Source organism: Leptomonas pyrrhocoris, assembly GCF_001293395.1.
Source record: "Leptomonas pyrrhocoris isolate H10 chromosome Unknown, whole genome shotgun sequence".
Taxonomy (NCBI): domain Eukaryota; phylum Euglenozoa; class Kinetoplastea; order Trypanosomatida; family Trypanosomatidae; genus Leptomonas; species Leptomonas pyrrhocoris.
In genome coordinates, this window is record NW_015438374.1 from 1 (window position 1) to 17,884 (window position 17,884).

At 51.8% G+C, this 17,884-nt stretch overlaps 8 protein-coding genes across 9 annotated transcripts; all 8 read left to right on the forward strand.

The window, feature by feature from the left end:
- Positions 1–448: 448 nt before the first annotated feature.
- On the forward strand, positions 449–766 carry ABB37_07274 (hypothetical protein; the record flags this gene model as incomplete). The annotated part of the gene is made up of 1 exon (XM_015805843.1): positions 449–766. The coding sequence occupies one exon, from the start codon at positions 449–451 to the stop codon at positions 764–766; it is 318 nt and encodes a 105-aa protein (XP_015655320.1).
- A 1,159-nt stretch (positions 767–1,925) lies between these two features.
- ABB37_07275 (hypothetical protein) lies at positions 1,926–2,762 on the forward strand (the record flags this gene model as incomplete). Its single annotated transcript, XM_015805844.1, has 1 exon — positions 1,926–2,762. One exon carries the CDS (start codon positions 1,926–1,928, stop codon positions 2,760–2,762), a length of 837 nt encoding a protein of 278 aa, XP_015655321.1.
- Positions 2,763–3,097: 335 nt separating this feature from the next.
- ABB37_07276 (hypothetical protein) lies at positions 3,098–4,309 on the forward strand (the record flags this gene model as incomplete). Its single annotated transcript, XM_015805845.1, has 1 exon — positions 3,098–4,309. Exon 1 carries the CDS (start codon positions 3,119–3,121, stop codon positions 4,307–4,309), a length of 1,191 nt encoding a protein of 396 aa, XP_015655322.1. The 5' UTR covers positions 3,098–3,118.
- Positions 4,310–4,781: 472 nt separating this feature from the next.
- Positions 4,782–5,825, forward strand: ABB37_07277 (putative mitochondrial hypothetical protein; the record flags this gene model as incomplete). Its single annotated transcript, XM_015805846.1, has 1 exon — positions 4,782–5,825. Exon 1 carries the CDS (start codon positions 4,902–4,904, stop codon positions 5,823–5,825), a length of 924 nt encoding a protein of 307 aa, XP_015655323.1. The 5' UTR covers positions 4,782–4,901.
- A 578-nt stretch (positions 5,826–6,403) lies between these two features.
- Positions 6,404–7,436, forward strand: ABB37_07278 (putative ABC transporter; the record flags this gene model as incomplete). Of its 2 annotated transcripts, none has more annotated exons than XM_015805847.1 (1): positions 6,404–7,436. In XM_015805847.1, the coding sequence occupies exon 1, from the start codon at positions 6,540–6,542 to the stop codon at positions 7,434–7,436; it is 897 nt and encodes a 298-aa protein (XP_015655324.1). In that variant the 5' UTR covers positions 6,404–6,539. The 2 variants fall into 2 exon arrangements, with proteins under 2 accessions (XP_015655324.1, XP_015655325.1); XM_015805848.1 differs by having other exon boundaries at positions 6,412–7,436.
- A 582-nt stretch (positions 7,437–8,018) lies between these two features.
- ABB37_07279 (putative SNF2/RAD54 related DNA helicase) lies at positions 8,019–10,986 on the forward strand (the record flags this gene model as incomplete). Its single annotated transcript, XM_015805849.1, has 1 exon — positions 8,019–10,986. Exon 1 carries the CDS (start codon positions 8,077–8,079, stop codon positions 10,984–10,986), a length of 2,910 nt encoding a protein of 969 aa, XP_015655326.1. The 5' UTR covers positions 8,019–8,076.
- A 432-nt stretch (positions 10,987–11,418) lies between these two features.
- Positions 11,419–15,328, forward strand: ABB37_07280 (protein kinase; the record flags this gene model as incomplete). The annotated part of the gene is made up of 1 exon (XM_015805850.1): positions 11,419–15,328. The coding sequence occupies exon 1, from the start codon at positions 11,561–11,563 to the stop codon at positions 15,326–15,328; it is 3,768 nt and encodes a 1,255-aa protein (XP_015655327.1). The 5' UTR covers positions 11,419–11,560.
- Positions 15,329–16,561: 1,233 nt separating this feature from the next.
- On the forward strand, positions 16,562–17,884 carry ABB37_07281 (hypothetical protein; the record flags this gene model as incomplete). Its single annotated transcript, XM_015805851.1, has 1 exon — positions 16,562–17,884. A coding segment is annotated over one exon (1,323 nt), but the record flags the coding sequence as incomplete, so codon positions are not given.

Sequence of the window (17,884 nt, forward strand, 5' to 3'; positions counted from 1 at the left end):
AACCCTAACCCTAACCCTGGTTTACACCACAGCAGCCCCAACACCAACGCACACAGCACAAGACAGCAGGTTGCGCACGCCACACCACCATGTACATACGCTATGTTGCTCCCTCCGTCTCTTACAGCCCCGCACACTCAGCAGCAGAGAGCCCTCTATAGCACGCTCACCCCATAGCACACCCGTCCAGCCATACACAACACGTAGCCACTCACCGTCAGGCCACACACACGCACCAGACGGAGCAGCGTCAGCGTCCCCCGCACGGTGCACAGCGGCAGGTTCCCCAGTTTGGGCCGCACTCGCAGCACTCCCAGAGCGGCTACCCCTAAGCCGTGGGAATCGCCATCGTCACACGTCTCCAGCAAGGTAACCGCTCACAAATGGACCACTACCCCCTGTACACGTTGCTCGCCTGCCTGCTCGCTCAGTAAAAGGTCCGGCTCTCATGCCGTGCAGTGGGCCGTGTTGTGTTCGGCGTGGCCAGGCCCTCGAGTCGACCACCACCACATATGGCACAGACATCGCCGCAACTGTCGCAGCCCTCGCCGTGTCATGCCTCTCCTTCGCGCGGGTGCTCTTTTCACCTCCGCTATCGTGGTGGCGTCCTCCCGTCCCGCAAGAAACTCCCGGCAAGAGTCAACTCCCTTTCGTACCCCTTTTTCGCCCCTGCTCGTCTCCTGTGCCTGTTGCCGTGCGATCGCCGAGGAAGCGGAGGGCTCATCACGTTAGAGCTGGCGCGGTGTGCCGACGGTTGAGCACGTGACGTTGCAACACTCCGCCGTTCAGCAGGAAGCCGCCGTTGCTGCTGCAGTTGCTTCTTCTTGGTGGGCAGCTGCCGCACCTTCTTTGGCCCCTCGCCACGGTGGAATGGTGCTGCAGCGGTAGACAGCGTCGCGTCCGGCACCCGAAGAGCCCGCCACACATCACCACGGCCACCGTTCTGCCTCTTCCACGGCGCCGGTGCTATTTCCTCGCAGAAGGAGTTCTTGCGCTAGATGCAGTGCTTCATCAGCACACTGCGCAGTTTCTCGAGGTAAGTAGTGCTACAACAGTTTGTGCTGCTTCGCGATGCATCAGCAGGCGACGCAGACACGCGGGCGAGTCGTGGCAGTCGACCATACGCACGTAAAGACGCACGACGACAAGCTGGTTGTCGCGCTCACGGTTGTGGATCCAAGAGCAGCGGCCAGCGACTTGGGTTGCTCAGAATGACAGCACTGTCGACGGAAAAGGGTCATTAGACAACTGCTGTAGTTTCCATTTGCTGAATTCTGATGGGGTTGCCGCGGAATCTGGCAGAGGCGGAGCTGGCGGGCACACGATGCCCCTGTTTCACGTGTCGCCCTCTCCGCCCTCTCCGCCCCCCCCCCTCCTCCCCCCCTCCCCCCCGCAGCCAAATCCCCCGCCCGCTTCAAGAAAGCCTCCTTTAGTCATTTATTTTTGAAACTTATGGCAGCTGTCCCCTCCGATTGTCCAGGTGTTACCTCCGTGCTCTTTCCGTATTAATCTTGGGACTATCGGCTTCCAATACTAGTGGCGTTAACTATTGACTTCATTTAAGGGCTGAGGCATTCTAAAAGATGTTGCGAAAGCTTTTCAAACCTTTTCAATTGCGCATCTGGTCACATTGGCGCAGAAAATGGACATTATGATGATAGTCGTTGTTCTTTCTTTTGAGCTGTGTATGACGATGATGCCGACAAAACTTCATGCGCACTTCTCAACACACGCTACGTCTTCCATTCTCGCAGTCACTCTACTCTGTTGGTCTTTTGGTGATTTTCCCCACGTTCAACGTACACCGGCGCTGCTGAGGTGCTTTCCTTTGTTCTTCGAACAAAAACACATCAATCCACCTCACCTTGTAGCGCCTCAGTTATTCCACTGTCTTTTATATCTTCGCACATTCGTGGTTTGCCGCCATGTTTCGAGAGCGCCTTATTGACTTCTACAGGAAGCACAATCCTGCTTGTTTAGATTCGATAGATGACATTTTAAAAATCTTTGATGGGAGGGAAGAGGAGCTTTTCCGCGTGTTAGAGGAAAAGTACGCTGATATACATCGTGGTTCTCAGAAATTACTGAGCTCCAGCACGCTGACGAATGCACTTCTTATTGGCGACAACTCATCCTGTGGAGGTAGTGCTCAGCAGTCACCATATGCCGAAAATAGAACGTTTAACTCGAAACTGGATTCGCAAGGTCGCCGTGATTTTGGGGCTACAAAACTAGCTGAGCAGCATAGCGTCTATTGTAGCGATGCAAACGAATCTACAGTTTTGGGGTGTCTCAAGGAAAACGGAACCTATCCTCGCGCGAAAGGACGTTCAATTTTGACAGATGATGCGCATAATCTTTATTCCCTTCGCAAGGAATGCGATCAACTAAAAACCAGCAATTACGCCTTGCGTTGTGACGTTCTTGTTTTGCAAGCGGAAAATGAAGCCTTAACTCGTCAAAGAAAAGACGATGAAGAGACAATGGAGAAGTTGCGTGCGCACATAGATTATCACGACAAAATAGAGCACGCGTTAGTTGGAAAAGTTGCTGCAAGTGAGTTACGTGGTAAAGCCGTTCTCAGTGAAGACGAGTTTGCCTCTATCATCAGCGCGAGTCAAGATCGATTAAGTAACTACTACGAAGAGAAGATCTCGTTCATGCAGATGGAAATCAACATGTTCTACAAGCACGCAGCAGAGCGGGTCAAGGAAAAGGACGCCATTATCACCGCGCTGAAACAGCTGCTGTCACAGTGTTGATATCTCGTTTGTGTTAATTATTCTTTTGTTGTATCGAAGAGGAAAAGATGAAAGTGAGGGTGGCCTTGTTGCCTGTTCTCGAATAATAGTACCTTTGGTGGATTGTAAAATGTGTCTTTTCGTTCTTCTCTGCAGTATTAACAACCGCAATCCCGTACTTGCTGATGCTTGATTGACAACGAGATGCTCTCAACTATATGTTTCAAAAAAACAGACTTACCTCAGTTTTGACAGTGCTTTTAATTTTTTTTTGGATTATACGCTCTATGATGCCTCTTCATCCCTTCGTTTGTTTTACTCTCTGTGTGTCTCCTCTGTTGGTCTTTTCCGTGTTTAGTTCTTATCACAGCACTATTATGAGGCAACGGCATATTGTTCACGATGAGGAAACGGACGTTGTGCCTGTCTCCAGACCGATCGCGCGTCGTTTGGCTGAAGCTGACCTTTTCCCCAAACCCCGTGAAGATTATCAGCGGAAACAGACAAAGTACGGCGCTGTTGTGAGTCTGGTTACCATCGTTATCATGACTCTTCTCGTCCTGTGGGAAGGGATCGCGTATTTGCGTGGCCGCGATGCCTACGACACCGATGTGACAATTGACGCCAGTTCATCAGATGACATGCAGGTGAATCTCGACGTTCTTTTTCCGAACCTGCCTTGCAACAGGCTGAGCATCGACGTGATTGATGCAACAGGCACGTGGCAATTTGACTATTCCGGTGCCGTGCATAAACTCCCCTGTGGAATCGATAGGTTGTCGATGTACAAAGGTAACCAACAGGATCTTGAATTGGCAGGCGCGAATCAAAAGAACAAAGAAGGCAAGATGTGCAAAAAATGTCCTTCGGCGCTTTTTCGTGAGTTTCCCGAAAGCTGGCGCGCCTCTTTGCAGTCGATATGCTGCAACACTTGCGAGAGCGTCCTGGCGATTTTTAATGAAACTGGAAAGCCTGCACCAAATATAGAATACATCCCGCAGTGTCTAGAGCAGCTTTCCGTGCGTGGTCGTGGGTGTAATGTGGTTGGATCGCTGGACCTGAAAAAGGTGCCAGTGACGGTAGTTTTAGGACCGCGCCGTACTGGAGCCAAATACGCTTTCCACGACTTTATCCGACTTGATACCTCTCACAAAATTAACAAACTCCGCATTGGTAATGAAAGCGTGGAACGTTTCTCAGAGAACGGCATTGCGGAGCCACTGACAGGTCATGAATCTTTTGCCACGACCTATTTGGAGACCCGCTATTATGTGAAAGTTGTGCCGACAACATATCGAACAAAAAAGTCGCAAGACCTAAAAGCGTCAACTTATGAGTACAGCGCGCAGTGGAGTAGTCGACCCATCATTCCAGGAATGAGTGGTCAAGTTCCTGCGGTGTTGATCAGCTTTGAGCCGTCGGCCTTACAAGTCAACAACATTTTTCAACGGCCACCGTTCACCCATTTCCTTGTGCAGCTGTGCGGCATCGTGGGCGGCATCTTTGTCATTTTGGGCTTCCTCGATCGATGTGTCGAGTGGTGCGTTACGCACATGAGCAGCACCTGATTTTTGTTTGTTTGCTTTTCTGCCTGTTTGTTTAGCGGCAAGTGTAGGTATCAGGCACACTTCGTCCTGTAGCAGTTTTAGGAGACTTTGATTGTTGATTGCTGTTTCAGTTGTTGCATTCCACCATCTGGCAGATATTCTACGGTACGAGTGAAGTGAAGCTGTTTTTCTCCATTTGTCACATTCATGGCCTTTTTTTTTAACTCTCGAAGCAACATTAGTTGTGGATGATAACACATTTGTGTATTGTGCGCGCAAAAAAAAATATCATCGACGGGTTACTACCTGTTTAAATTCTTTTAGCAATACCGCAAACAGCGCATCAGCAGAAACTTCACGAGGCCCTCGTACTGAAGAGAGGAAGTGCAAAGCTCTACTCTTTTACTACTTGTTCTGATTTTAGCTTTCCTTCACCTCCCACATCACTTCTCTTCTTTTGTTATCTGGTTCTAAATTTATACGTGCCTTTTGAAGTCTCCACGGGACAGTAGTATTACGCAAAACTAGTTATTATTAGTATTTCATTATTATTATTATTATTTATTTATTCATCTGCGCTACGTAGTGATCATCTTTTCCTTTCGCAACTAAAATGCTCCGTTCTCGCGTTCTACGGAGCGTGACTGTCGGCCCCGCAAAGATGCCGGAAACGCTGCCGCCGTGGGCTATCAAAAAGCGTACTTATCTGAGTCTGGTCCTCGACCGCTGGGCCGTCAAGCTTCAGCGTGTGGCAACGCAGGTGATTAAGGTGAGCGACCGTCTCATGAGCGTGCAGCCAAAAGAAGAGCTGTACCGTATTCCACGTCTTCTCAAGGTGAACGGTAAACGTCCTTCTGTGATGGACAACTGCTTTATCGCCCCAAGTGCGATAGTTACTGGGGACGTAAATATTGGCCGCAAGAACTACATCGGCTACAACGCCATTATCCGCGCTGAGGAGGGCGAGAGCATTCACCTTGGCGAGAGCTGCAACGTCCAGGAGAAGGCTGTGGTCACCGGAAACACGACAGTGGGCAAATGGACGACGATCGAACCGATGGCTATAGTGGAGTCCGCTGACATTGCATCCTGCTCATTTGTAGGCGCGAATGCCATTGTGATGAAGGGCTGTAGCATTGAGTCTGGCTCAATGCTGTGTGCCGCGAGTGTTTTGCAAGCTGGTGCTGTGATACCTTCTGGTGAGATGTGGGCTGGAAATCCGGCGCAAAAGGTGGCTGACCTCACCGAGAAGGAGAAGGAGGACATCATTAAGGCCGCAAAGCATTCTGTTCTCCTCGCCATTGAGCACCACGATTCGTGGGAGCTCACGTGGGAAGAAGTCGAAGACCAGCGTGACGCACGCGAGCTTTTTGCCCGGTATGCTGAGAGCAACCGCGAGGTGCGCATCAAGGCAATGTACATTAAGGAGCCTCCGCGTCCGAACCGCAAGAAGATGGGCCGCATGACGCCGCAGGAACTCTCTAACGGCTCCGAGAATGTCCCAGCGATGACGGAAAGCATTATCGGCGGGCATTGAACTAGCAGACATTGTTACTTTCTTGTTGCTGCTGCTGCTCGTAGTGATTGCACGAATAGCTTGTGTTGCTATTTGTTGCTTGACCGCTAATATTTCATTTACGTTTTATCGTTGCTACTACTTTTTTTAAGTCTTGTGTGATGCTTTAAAAAATGTTTCCTTTTTTTTGGCCTATCAGTACGTATATAGCAGTAGTGCATCTTTCATCGGAATTGCTTGTAGCGATGGAGACGCGGATAATCTCATGGAATGTCCGTGTTTGTATCTTAACCTGTTTGCATATCGTAGTATGACGAAAGGTGATTGATGTACCTTAAAAACAAACTAACAACGATCTTGCTAGCACTATTGTCATTTAAAAGGCGTTGCTCCTCTTCGAGAGCATTGCGCCCCGCGAGACAGTGTTTTACCAACTTTGCCCTGCCGTCGCACAATTTACGTTGTAAAGGACTAACGTCGCTTTTTTTTTTCTTCTTCTCTTCGCTTTCGCTGACTCTCGTCAATATCGCTTTCCATTGGCTTCCCCTCTGTTTCCTACTCTTACTTTCTTCTTCTTCTTTTCTCGCACCTCAATATGCAGTCTCCCAGTATTATGCATATTTGCTTTCTCGGGTGTAAGCAAACTTGACAGGCCGCTGTTTGCTTCCTCCTTTGCGTCACTTTGTGGCTGCCGCTTCTTCATTCTGTTCGTTTCCTTCAAAGCTGTCCCTTCTAATGGAATCGATCATCTCGTGTGACAACATCCACAAGACGTACCTCATCGGCGTTGAGGGCGTACCTGCGCTGCGCGGCGTGGATGTGGATATCAATCAGGGCGAGCTGCTCGTGGTGTATGGCACCAGCGGTGGAGGCAAGAGTACTCTTCTCAACGTTCTTGGCACGATCGACACTCCGACAAAGGGAAATTTCTTCCTATTCGGAAACCGTGTAACGGACCAAACGCCAGATTCTGAGCTTGCTGCGCTGCGGTGCAAGCGAATAGGCTTTGTCTTTCAGTCGTTCAACCTCATCTCAACCATGGATGCTATTGAGAACGTGTCTCTTCCGATGATGATCAAAGGGACGTTGTCCAGCTCCGAAATCAAGAAACGCGCAGCGGCATTGTTGGAAGAAGTAGGACTCGGTCACCGACTTCATCATCTTCCTTCGATGTTGTCCGGTGGTGAGCAGCAACGCGTCACCATCGCGCGAGCCCTCGCTAACGAGCCGGAGATTCTCTTTCTGGATGAGCCGACGGGTGATCTTGATACGAAGAACACTCTCCTCATCATGAACATCTTGTTGAAACTCAACACGGAATGCGGGCTCACCATGGTGATGGTCTCCCACGACGTGTATATGAAGCAGTACGCGCATCGTGTCATCTATATCCGCGACGGAAAGGTTCACAACACCGAGACAGTTCACGAAGACGTTCGCCGACGAGCGTGGAGTGAGTTGCAGGACGCTCTCAATAAGGCACGTAGCGGCGTTGAAAACCAGAAAACTGCCATAAGCGTTCAGCGCAATCCACAGGATTACGCAACGTTCTCGGCACAGTGTCCGCTTAACCTAGACGAAGATCCTGACATGCAGCAGGTTGTGGACGTGCTTTTTGGACCACAGCTGTAGCGGAGTAGCCTGTTCTTCTTTCTCATTTTTTGTTTCCTGCTTACTGTAGCTAAACTCTTCTTCTTTTTTGACACGCACGATGGGAAGCCTTTTTGCTCTCCCTTCTAAGTGGCATTTGTGAGAATTTTTTCATAACCTTTTTTGCATTCTTTTTTGATTGCTTATACAACTCGTTTCAAACAGCTTTTAAAATGAAAAAATTGAGTGTCATATGTTTATTGCTGCTGATATTCGTCGTGATTTTCTTCTAATTGCTCAATACCCTTTTTAATAGAAAAAAATGTGCTGTAAATCAAGTAATAATTATAATAAAGGCTGTGAACTCTTCTCCATGCGTCAGCATTTGGCGTGTGAGTAGAGCGTGGCACCCACGAAAGCAGTGAAGCTTGCACTGCTGAACTCAGTAAATGTCGCAAATGTGGAATCGTGGTAAATGGGTTGCGAAGTTCGCCTCTAGCTTTGCATCCAGCGATGGCCTAATCATTCACGGTATGCAATGACGTGTCAAAAACGCGATTGTGTACGACACTTTTGCTCCTTTTTCCCCTCTCCCTTACTTGCTCTTCTTGACCATTGTCTCACAGGCACGGGTAGAGGAGCCTTTTTTGTTAGCCTGCTCAGCGCACTTTTCGGTAATGAAATGGAGGCTGTGCTCGACGTCAAAACGTGCCTGCGCTGCGGGGCGCCGTTCACTTTCCGTCTTTCTCGCTTCGGCTGCGTCTTCGCATGTCCGTGCGGAGAGCGCATTGATGCTGTTAAAGCAGCCGCTCTCTTCACAGAAAACCTCCGTACTCGCCGTCAATTCGCTGAGTTCATACCTATTATCTCGTCACCGCTGTGCGACCTCACCGACTCGTTGAAAGTGGCCGAGGTGGAAATGAACTGGGTTAAGAGCGAGTTTGTAGTGCAGTTCCGTAACTTCTCCGAGGCTGACGTGCTGCGGGTCAGCCACTGTTTTTCGCTTGCCCTGCGGGAACACATACAGTTAGCACAAACCACTGTTTCAGGACCGATGGACTTGGTAGACTCACTTGTGGATGAATTGCGCGAAGCTGCCGAAGAGCCGCAGTGCTTGTTCTTCGTGGATCCGCCAGCGACAGAATTGCGGAGTGCAGCGAATGAGATTGCCTCGTGCGGGGTGACCGAAAACTTACTCGACAACATCCCTGTGGAGCTCTTTCGAGCTCTCAAAATGCATCAACTGGAAGGCGTCAAGAAGGCGTTGCAGCTGAAAGGGAGGGTCTTATTTGCAGACGACATGGGCGTCGGAAAGACTCTCCAAGCCGTTGCGACGGTGGCAGCGTTGGAAGCTTTCCCGTTGCTCATCGTGTGCCCATCCGCCGTTAAATTTATGTGGGCGGATCAAATCGAGCAGTACCTGCACGAGCAAGTGCGGGTGGATGAAATCCACATCATCAACGGTGCGAACGACACTCTGGATTGCAGCACGCAGCCAAAGGTCGTCTTAACCAGCTACCACATGGCAGCGGTGCTGGAGCGCCAGTTGCTCCGCAGAGACTGGAAATGCGTGGTGTGCGACGAGAGCCACGTTCTACACACCAACGCCAGCGGCAGCGACGCTATGTATACGCGAGCGGTGACGGCGATGGGAAAGCAGGCTCCGTACTGCCTGCTGCTTTCTGGGACGCCAGCTCTTAGCTCGCCCTTTGACATGTACAACCAAATTGACATGTTGCGTCCCGGCTTGCTGGGTCCGACGCGCTTTCATTTTGCAATGCGTTACTGCCACATTACGTTATCGCCGTTTTTGCGGGTGGGTGAATCTTCGAGACCGACCGAGGTGTCCTCGTTGCTGTCATCCTGTTGCATGATCCGGCGTCTCAAGAGCGACGTTTTGGAGTTGCCGGTGAAGACCCGCGTGGTGTTGCGTGTCGCAGATCATCCTTCTTTTGATGCGCGTCGTGGCGGCGCATCTGGTGAGGCAACTTATCAGGCGCGGTATGCGTCAAGCTGGAAAATGAAGTGGAGTGGCATTGTCGAGGCCGTCGACTACTGCTGCGCGAAGTACGACCGTGTGGTTCTCCTGGCGCATCACATTGAGCTCATTGACGCCCTGGTCAAACTCCTTCAACGACGCAGCAAGTCGATCGTCCGAATCGATGGGCGGGTGCCTGCACCGCAGCGCGGGAATCTTCTTGAGAAGTTCCACGCAGGAGAAGCGCGGCTTGCTGTGGTCGGCATTACGGCGTGCGCCGTTGGCATTTCGCTGGCGCCGGCGTCCTGTGCCGTTTTTTGTGAGCTACCACCGGACGCAGTTTGGATGACGCAAGCGGAGGACCGCCTGCACCGGCCGGGACAAGCAAACGAGGTGATAATTTACTACCTTTTGGGTGTGCACTCGGAATTCGACGCAGAGTTGTTTGCTCGCTTGTGCCGCAACTTGCGCGAGGTTGGAAGCGTGGTCTCGCAGGACGGCGACGGTAAGCTGGTCCTGTCCCAGGCAAGTCACGAAGCCCGCTCGTGCCTAGGCACCGCCCAACTACGCACTGCCCTTTTAACACACGCACCTCACGACGCGCATCTCGTCGAGGAGCCCCTCCTGTTCTCCATCAGCAAGAACACCGGTCGCGTACACATTCGCGCCTGCGACGCTGCCGCCTTTTACACCACTTTGCTGTGGAATGAGGCAAATGAGTGCGTGCGGCAGCGGCAGTCGCCCATTTGGAAGCAGCTGGACACCTTCCTCACCTCCTTCACGAGCCTCACACCCTTCCAGCAGCGACAGATGTGCCTCGGCGACGACTGGCTTCCTGCTCTGTTTAATTGGAAAACGAAATACCTCGATGTTGGGCATGTGAAACGCTTACGGTATGCAAAAGCAAACATGATTGGGTGGGGAATTTGGTGGGAGGTGCGACGGCAGTACTTTTCCAAGCACTACTATTACTTCGGGCCCTTGCAGTACGTCGAGGACGCGTACAAGGTTTGCTGCCTGAATTGTGAAAAGTACGTGTTGGACTTCAACACCCAAAGCGAGATGCTGCTTCCTGGCGCAGTGTGTCGTGTTAACGGCGACACGGAACTCTTCTGCAGCGGGAAGTGCCGCGAGAACTTTTACTTTAAGCGTTCCAGCTCTGCGATCCGTCGCACTGTCGCTTCTGTCGACAAGAGCGTCTGTGCATACTGCCACGTGGATTGCGAAGCTCTCTGCATCGCGCTCGCCTCTGCCGCCAGAAAACAGCGTCGCCTCAAAATTATACGAAGACTTCATCCGCACCTGTTGCAGTACCCCGCTCTCTACGAAAGAATCATCGCCCATCCCGAGCCCGGTAATATCTGGCAGGCAGATCACATTACACCTGTTGCCAGCGGCGGTGGCGAAGCCTCGCTGGACAACGTTCAAACGCTTTGCATTCTTTGTCACACACTGAAAACAAAGGAAGATGTGAAGCACATGAAGCAATACGAAGCTGAAGTTTCCCCATCTGCTGCGGTCTCTGCTACCACCGTGAGCGCTGCAGTTATGCGCTGTTCTTCGCCTGTCCACAAAACACGTGTGTCGCGACGGAGACTGTCGCGGCCGCCGTAAAATGGTATCGCAGCGTGGCGCTTCATGGTGCGCAGCTCGCCGGTTGTTTTTCTATGATCTGCTGCATTGTATCGAACAATGAGATTTCTGATTTCTTCTTTTCAGTATGCTTTGCGTGTATGTGTGTGTGTGTCATGCTCATGGCAACACATTTCAGCTGGACTTCCTTGTCCCTCCTCACAAAAGAATTGAACACCTGTGGAAATAAAAACACGAAAGGTGTGCCAAGCGCTTCGCCGAACAAAACAAGAAGAGAAAGATCGAAAGAAACGTGTGAACTGTGAAGACTCCTTCACAGATTCCTCAAAGAAAACACATTACTCTCTTCGGCCACCTGCAAAAACGCGCCATGTTGTGGAAAAAGACGCTCATCTTTTGTTTTCTAATTCATCTCCCCTTCTTCTTGCTTCTCTTCGTTCTCTTGGCTCATTCAGTAAGCAGCAACAGAAAAAGCCGCGAACATTTGTCTTTCCCCCTCTTTGTAGCTCACTGTTTGGGGTATGTTCGACTCGAGGCTGCCACCAGCAGATCGCTGAATTCGTTCTTGCCACACACATTTTTCTAGCAGAAATTAATGGCCAAAAAGAAAAACGAGTGCTTTTCATGCACGTTAGTAGAAGAGTACGACACGAGCAACAATGAGGAAGTAAAAGATGAAATTGACGTCGTCGTGAACACGTACGATAACGTGCGCGTGTCGGGAAAGAGCTCGGCGCACTGCAAGGTGTACATCCCTCTCGTTTCTGAATCGTGCCCAACTCGGCGCGTTACGCTCGAGATCCGCGTGGTTCCTGGATACCCGTACGTGGCGCCAGCGATTCGTCTTTCGTTTCCACTTGGAGTTCACCCCGGCGACGAGGGGACGCTGTCCGAGTACGAGGTGAAGCAAATGGCAAAGGAAGTATCAGACAACATTCAGCTGTGCTTGCCCATTGGTATGCCGTGCATGATGCAGATTGTCTCCACCGTGTCCGCCATTGTAGAGAGCGGCATCGACAAGCCGCAGCCGCAGCCTCAGCGCCTCAACGGAACGTCGCAAGGTGAGCAAAGCCTGATCAGTTCGGGCCAGTCCCCGTCGCTCACGCCGGTGCCGCTCAAGGCCAGGGAGGCGCTGAAGCTGAGCATGCTCACTTTCCACCTCATGAAGAAGTGCTGCGACTTGAAGGACCCTGAGTCGATGGAGGAGGCGAAGAGCAACTTCGACTTTCTCATCAAGTACCTTTTGGATACAGTGGCTGTCTTTCCTGAGGCTGCGAGGGCCTTCTTTCCGTGGAATGGTTTGTCGTTTGCAAAGGCGTTCTCTTCTAACATGGATGGCATCGTGTCACTGCCTCTCGACCAGCAAGAGGTGGCGAAGTGGTTTTGGGAGGACGAAGGTCGGAATTTCCGCCCACAGCAAGGTTCTGAAGGCCGGTATCGGAACGAGTTTATTCAGCAGCGACTACTGGGTGCTGGCGGCTTTGCACCCGTTTACGTGTGCCGGAAGAAAATTGACGGCCGACTGTACGCCATCAAGAAGGTAGCCATGACCGAAACGCAGTCAGAGAAAGTACTGCGCGAAGTCCAAACGCTGGCGTCGCTCAACCACAAGAACATCGTCCGTTACTACGATGCGTGGGTAGAGGATGGGTGCGATGAAGAGCTCCGCAACTTTGTCGACGAAGAAGCGGAAGAAGAAGAGACCGCCGAGGAGGGAGAAGTCGACGGCAGCGACAACGAAAAGCCCGGAAATGCCACGTCACACCGCATGCGGACGATCATCTGCGCCTCTTCCTCTGATTCCGACTCGGTGAGTTCCCGCTCATCGCGCACTTCCACGTCATCGGAGGAGGAGAGCGCATTTGATACGAGCAGTGGCGACGATGACGATGACGACACCAACAGCACGTGCAGCAGCGCCACAGACATCAACTCCGCAGCGCGGGCGCGCCGCCCGGACGCTAAAAAAAGAAAATCAGCCACACATTACCAGACGCTGTACATCCAGATGGAGCTGTGTTCCGCGCGCTCCTTGCGCCACCTCATCGAAGAGAGCGACTCGTGCGGATCGGGTGGGATCTTCGCCTCCGCCAATGGTGAGAAGGTAGCGGTCTCCATCTTGCGGCAACTCCTCTCTGTCACGGCGCACACGCATCGCGAGCGCGTCGTTCATCGCGACTTGAAACCGGACAACGTTTTGTTTGAGATGGGGTCGAGCCACAGCGGCGATGAGGCGGGTACAATCCGCGTAGCAGACTTTGGTCTTGCGCGGGTGATGAGTGGGGTGAAGCGGGTGACGAGTGTGCTGGACGTGGAAGAGATGAACAGTTTGACCGACGCCATTGCTGCGAACCAGCCTACTGGCAACTGCGGCTCCGTGCTGTATTGTGCCCCAGAGCAAGAGAAAGGTCTCGAGTACGACTTCAAGGTGGACGAGTTCAGCATCGGCATGATCGCGTTGGAGATGTGGCTCGCCATTGCGGGCAAAGGATTTCGTGAACGCTTCACCATCATGAACGAGGTGTGGCGTACGGGCAAACTGCCTAGTTGGTTCGTGTCGTGGAATCCGAACATGTCCAACATCATCGAACTGCTGCTGCAGCCGGACCCCCGACTGCGCATGACGTGCGAGGCGGTCTTGAGCACGGCCGAGCTCCCTGGTGACCCCGTCGACATCGTCAGCGCGCTAGAGACCGTCGATCGCTATGGAGAGCGCATTGCTGGACGAATGATTCAAAAGATTGTGCGTTCCGGGGCCGAATTTCGGAAGCCGTCGATAGTCGTGCGTGATGACACGCGCTTCCTCGGCTCAACGACGTGCACCGATTTAGTGCAGGCCGTGAACGTGGTCGGGATGTTGCACGGCGCCGTTCCCGTGGCAGTCTTCGACCACATCGTGCCCATGAATCCAAAGCTTGTGGACATGAACGTGGATTGTATCGTGGATAGCAGCGGCCGCAGTTTTGCCTATGCAAAGCTTCCGCATTTCGCCGTGGCGTCGTTTCTCGGGATGCAGGAGAACGCAGCGATTGGCTCCTTCTACCAGTTCTACCACCGCACCCAACCATACGTATCGTTCACCACCCCGTTACTGCGGCACGACGTGGTCAACGAGCTCACCTTTGAGCCGCTGCTCTCGCTCTGTCACCTGCTCTCCCTCATGGACCTCGCAGAGCCGATAGAAGTGATTGTGTCACACGCACAGTGGCTGCAGACGGTGTTCCCGACTGAGGTCGGCACGCGGCCACCCCCGGCGAAGCTGAGCAAGTTGCAAAGCAGAATACAAACCACAGATCAAGTTGGACAGGCCATCTCACACATCACCGAAAATCTCTTCACTGCTGGTCTGGTTGCATCGGATGAGCGGGATGAATTCATTAGAAAGTACACCACTGCGCTGCTGGACATCCTGAACCTGTTTGAGATGCATATGAACGTGCACTTGCAGCTTTATCTCGACCCTGCGTTGCACCCGAGCGACGCACTGGTGGCGCAGAAGGCGTTAGAGACCGGAATCTTATTTGAATGCCGGTACGCACACGACGCAGTGCCGCTCGCCTTTGGTTGCGCCTTGGACAACTTTACAGCGAAGTGCGCCGTTGCCAATCCAGACATCTCGGCCTTTAACGTTGTGGTCCACGTTCGAAATCTTCTGACGGTCAGCAAGCACGTCCAAATGCCATGGCGGGAAAATTTGGTGCTGGATGGCGTAGCGGCAAAGCGGCACGATTTGTACGCGCAGACTCTCATGCCGTACATGATCGAGGCAGCCATGCAACTGTGGAAGGGGAACATTCGAGCGTGCATTCGAAGAGACACCGATGCGCATGCGCTGATGCGCGCGCTAAAGCAGAAGCGAATCCGCTGGTTACTCGTCGACGGCAAGCGTATTGTGTCAGCGTCAACTAATCAGCAGAGCAAAAGCACGGGACGATCGGCGGACATCGCGCTGGACGAGCTGCGCCAGGCGGTGCGCGACCTCTCCGCGAGCGAGAGGGCTGCTCCGCCTTCCGACACCAAGGTGAAATTCCTCGTGATGAAGGAAGACAGCTTCACGGAGAACAAAGCCGTCGCCGTGTACGATGCCATGACAACATCACTTCCGAAGTGCGTTGTCATCGTGGACGCCGGTAGCGATACGATTCAGCGCTGCATCGATCAGTTTAATGAGTTCGCCAGCGACGCGTCAGCAGACACGTTTGCAGTCCCGGCGCTGGCTCAGTGGCTGAAAGCAAACGCCACGACGTCTCCCGTTGCGCCCATCTTTTCTGTGCCCGACGGTAGAATTGTGTACTTTATCAACTACAAGCGCTTCAAGGTGTCCCTCGTGAACAAAAAAGACAAGCAGCGCAAAAAGAAGTAAGATGTGTGGTGTGTAGAAAACCATAATAGGAGGGGAACGTCTGAATGCTGAATCGAATGAGAAAGTTTCAGAGGCCTTTCCGATTCTATCAGTCCCTCGTCTTTCCTTGCGTTGTCATGGAGAAGAGCTGTCGTTTCATGTTGTAACGTAAAAGCTTCCGCTCTATTTCCTTTCCCCTGACTTTTTTTTTGTAGTTTGGTGTTTGCGTCGCTGCTCTTTCATTGTCCGCTATTCGGCAAGACCGTCGGGTATTTGTCGGTTTCTCTTCCGTTGCCGATGTTGCGTTTCGTTTCTTCTTTTTACAAAGAAATGGCATTTATGGAATGCATGTGGGGTCCTTTTTCTTTCCTTCCCACTTCTCTTTTTGTATGACACGCTTATGTGTCGGAAGACACGTGCTGCTTTACTCGTAATTGATACCTGGTGGAATCGATCAAATTTCATTCTTACATTTCCTTGTCTCCGTGTTGTTCATCATTATTTTTGTTTTCGCTTCTCCATGCCCATGTACTGCACAAGTGCTTCTTAACGCTCCCCTGAGTTCTGAAAATACCCTATCGGATTTATTGATGGCAACCGAGAAGACAGTACAGCAATAATTGGAGAACCTTTGCCGACCTCAACGAAGTTGGCTTTGTTGCTCGGCTTTATAAGGATTTCATTGGGGGGGGGGGGGGCGGGAGGGATGAGCAGCGCACACCGCTTTTCATTGTGTGTTTTCTCTTTTCATTCAAGTACAAAGTGAACCTGGAGGTCGAATTAGAGTCCCACGTGATGGCAGAGTTGTTGTCGCCTTTTTCTCATTTAATCGGGTGCTCTTTTCGGAGGTATGCTGACCGTCTCTGTTTCTGCATCAACTTCTATCCTCCCATACCCTCCTCGTTCTTTTCATAAAACCCTTGTCATGCTGATACCGCCAAACATCAAGAACGCCAACAAAGGACTCTGTTGTTTTGTAGTGCCTCCCCCACCCCTCCCCCGTCAGCGCTGTCAACTTGTGCTTTGACGTAGTGGAAAAGGAGCTTTGTACGCTTTTATTTTTCTCTCATTCTGTTATCGAAGAAATCAATAACATCACTTAATTGGCGAAGTGGCAAGCAAGGCAATCGATCCTCTTTCGCTCATCTGGAAGCCACGCGTTGGCGTCTGTTCTGCTCACATCGCACCATCGTCAAGGAGGGAGACTTTGCGTAAAGGCTGTGTAAGCGACGCCGAACAACAACAACGACAATTATGGATCGCTTCTTTAAAAAGGCCTCGTCCTCTGAGGCGGCGCAAGCAAAAGAGGAGGTGGAACTGATGCAGCAGAAAGTTAAAACCATGGGCGATGTAGTCGCTGCGCTGGAGTCGCAGCTCAACGAGGAGAAGAGCAAATACACGCAGCTGACGAGCAAGACAACGCAGTGGAAGGAAAAGGTGAAGGCACTCACAGAGGCGGATCGCTCTCGTATTGCGCAATTGGAAGCGGAGCTGAGCGTTTTTCAGGCAGCACAGGAAGCGAATGGGGGCGTCGTGACTCCGGAAGTTCAAGCCGCCATCCACGACGCGTTGCAGAGCGCGTCCGCGAACAACGCTTCGGCAACGGCCGGGTACAAGGAAACTATTTCTTCTCTGAAGAACACCGTTGCTACCAAAGATGCGCAAATCGAGGAACTCCAGCAAGAACTGGAAACCGTGAAGGCGGTCTATCTGGAAACCCAAGTGCGGTTTGCGGAAGAGGTGCAGTCTGCCACGGAGCACCACGAAACAGAAATGAACGAGATGCGTATTCAATTAGCGTCGTTGAAGGAGATGGAGACTCTGAAGGTTCGGCTACAAGAGCAAAGAGAGGAAATTGCTTCGTTGGAGAACCACTCTCATCAGCAGTCGCACATTGTAGTTGTTCTCCAGCAAGAATTGGACACGGCGACAGGGCATAATAAAGATTTGGAACAGCAGTTGCAAAGCTTGCGCGAGTCCCTTTCAACATTGGAGCAGAAGCAGTCCGTCTGGAAGGAGAAGGTGATGCAGATGAAGGCCAAAGATAATGACACGATCAAGCAACTGGAAACCGAACTCGCCCAGTCACGGGAGTCTTCTGTTGCCCGTCAGCAGCCAATCACTGTGTCTTCTGACGCTGTCGTTGGGCATTCAGGTGCTGGAGCGTCTCCAACGGACGCATCTATGCGCCACGCAGAACACAGCGACTCATCGTCGCAGCCACAGGACCAGCTTCAGCAACTCCAGATCCAGCTCGACGAGGAGCGCCTAACTCACCGGCAATTCGAAGAGAAGTTAGACACTTGGAAACAGAAAGCAAAGCAAATCCGTTTCCAAGATGCTCAGACGATCACTGAGCTGCAAAACCAATGCGACCACCTCCAGCAGCAGCTCACTGCCCAGCGACAGCAACAGCCTTCAAGTGGTGGCCCAGCTTTAAATCCTGTCACTGAGTTCGTCGAGTCACCTCTCGGGAGTCGAGTAAACCTACAGCTTGTAAACGTGCAGAACGAGCTCAACGCAGCACAACATTCACGAGATGAGATGGAAGAGGAACTTCGAAAACACGCTGGAGAA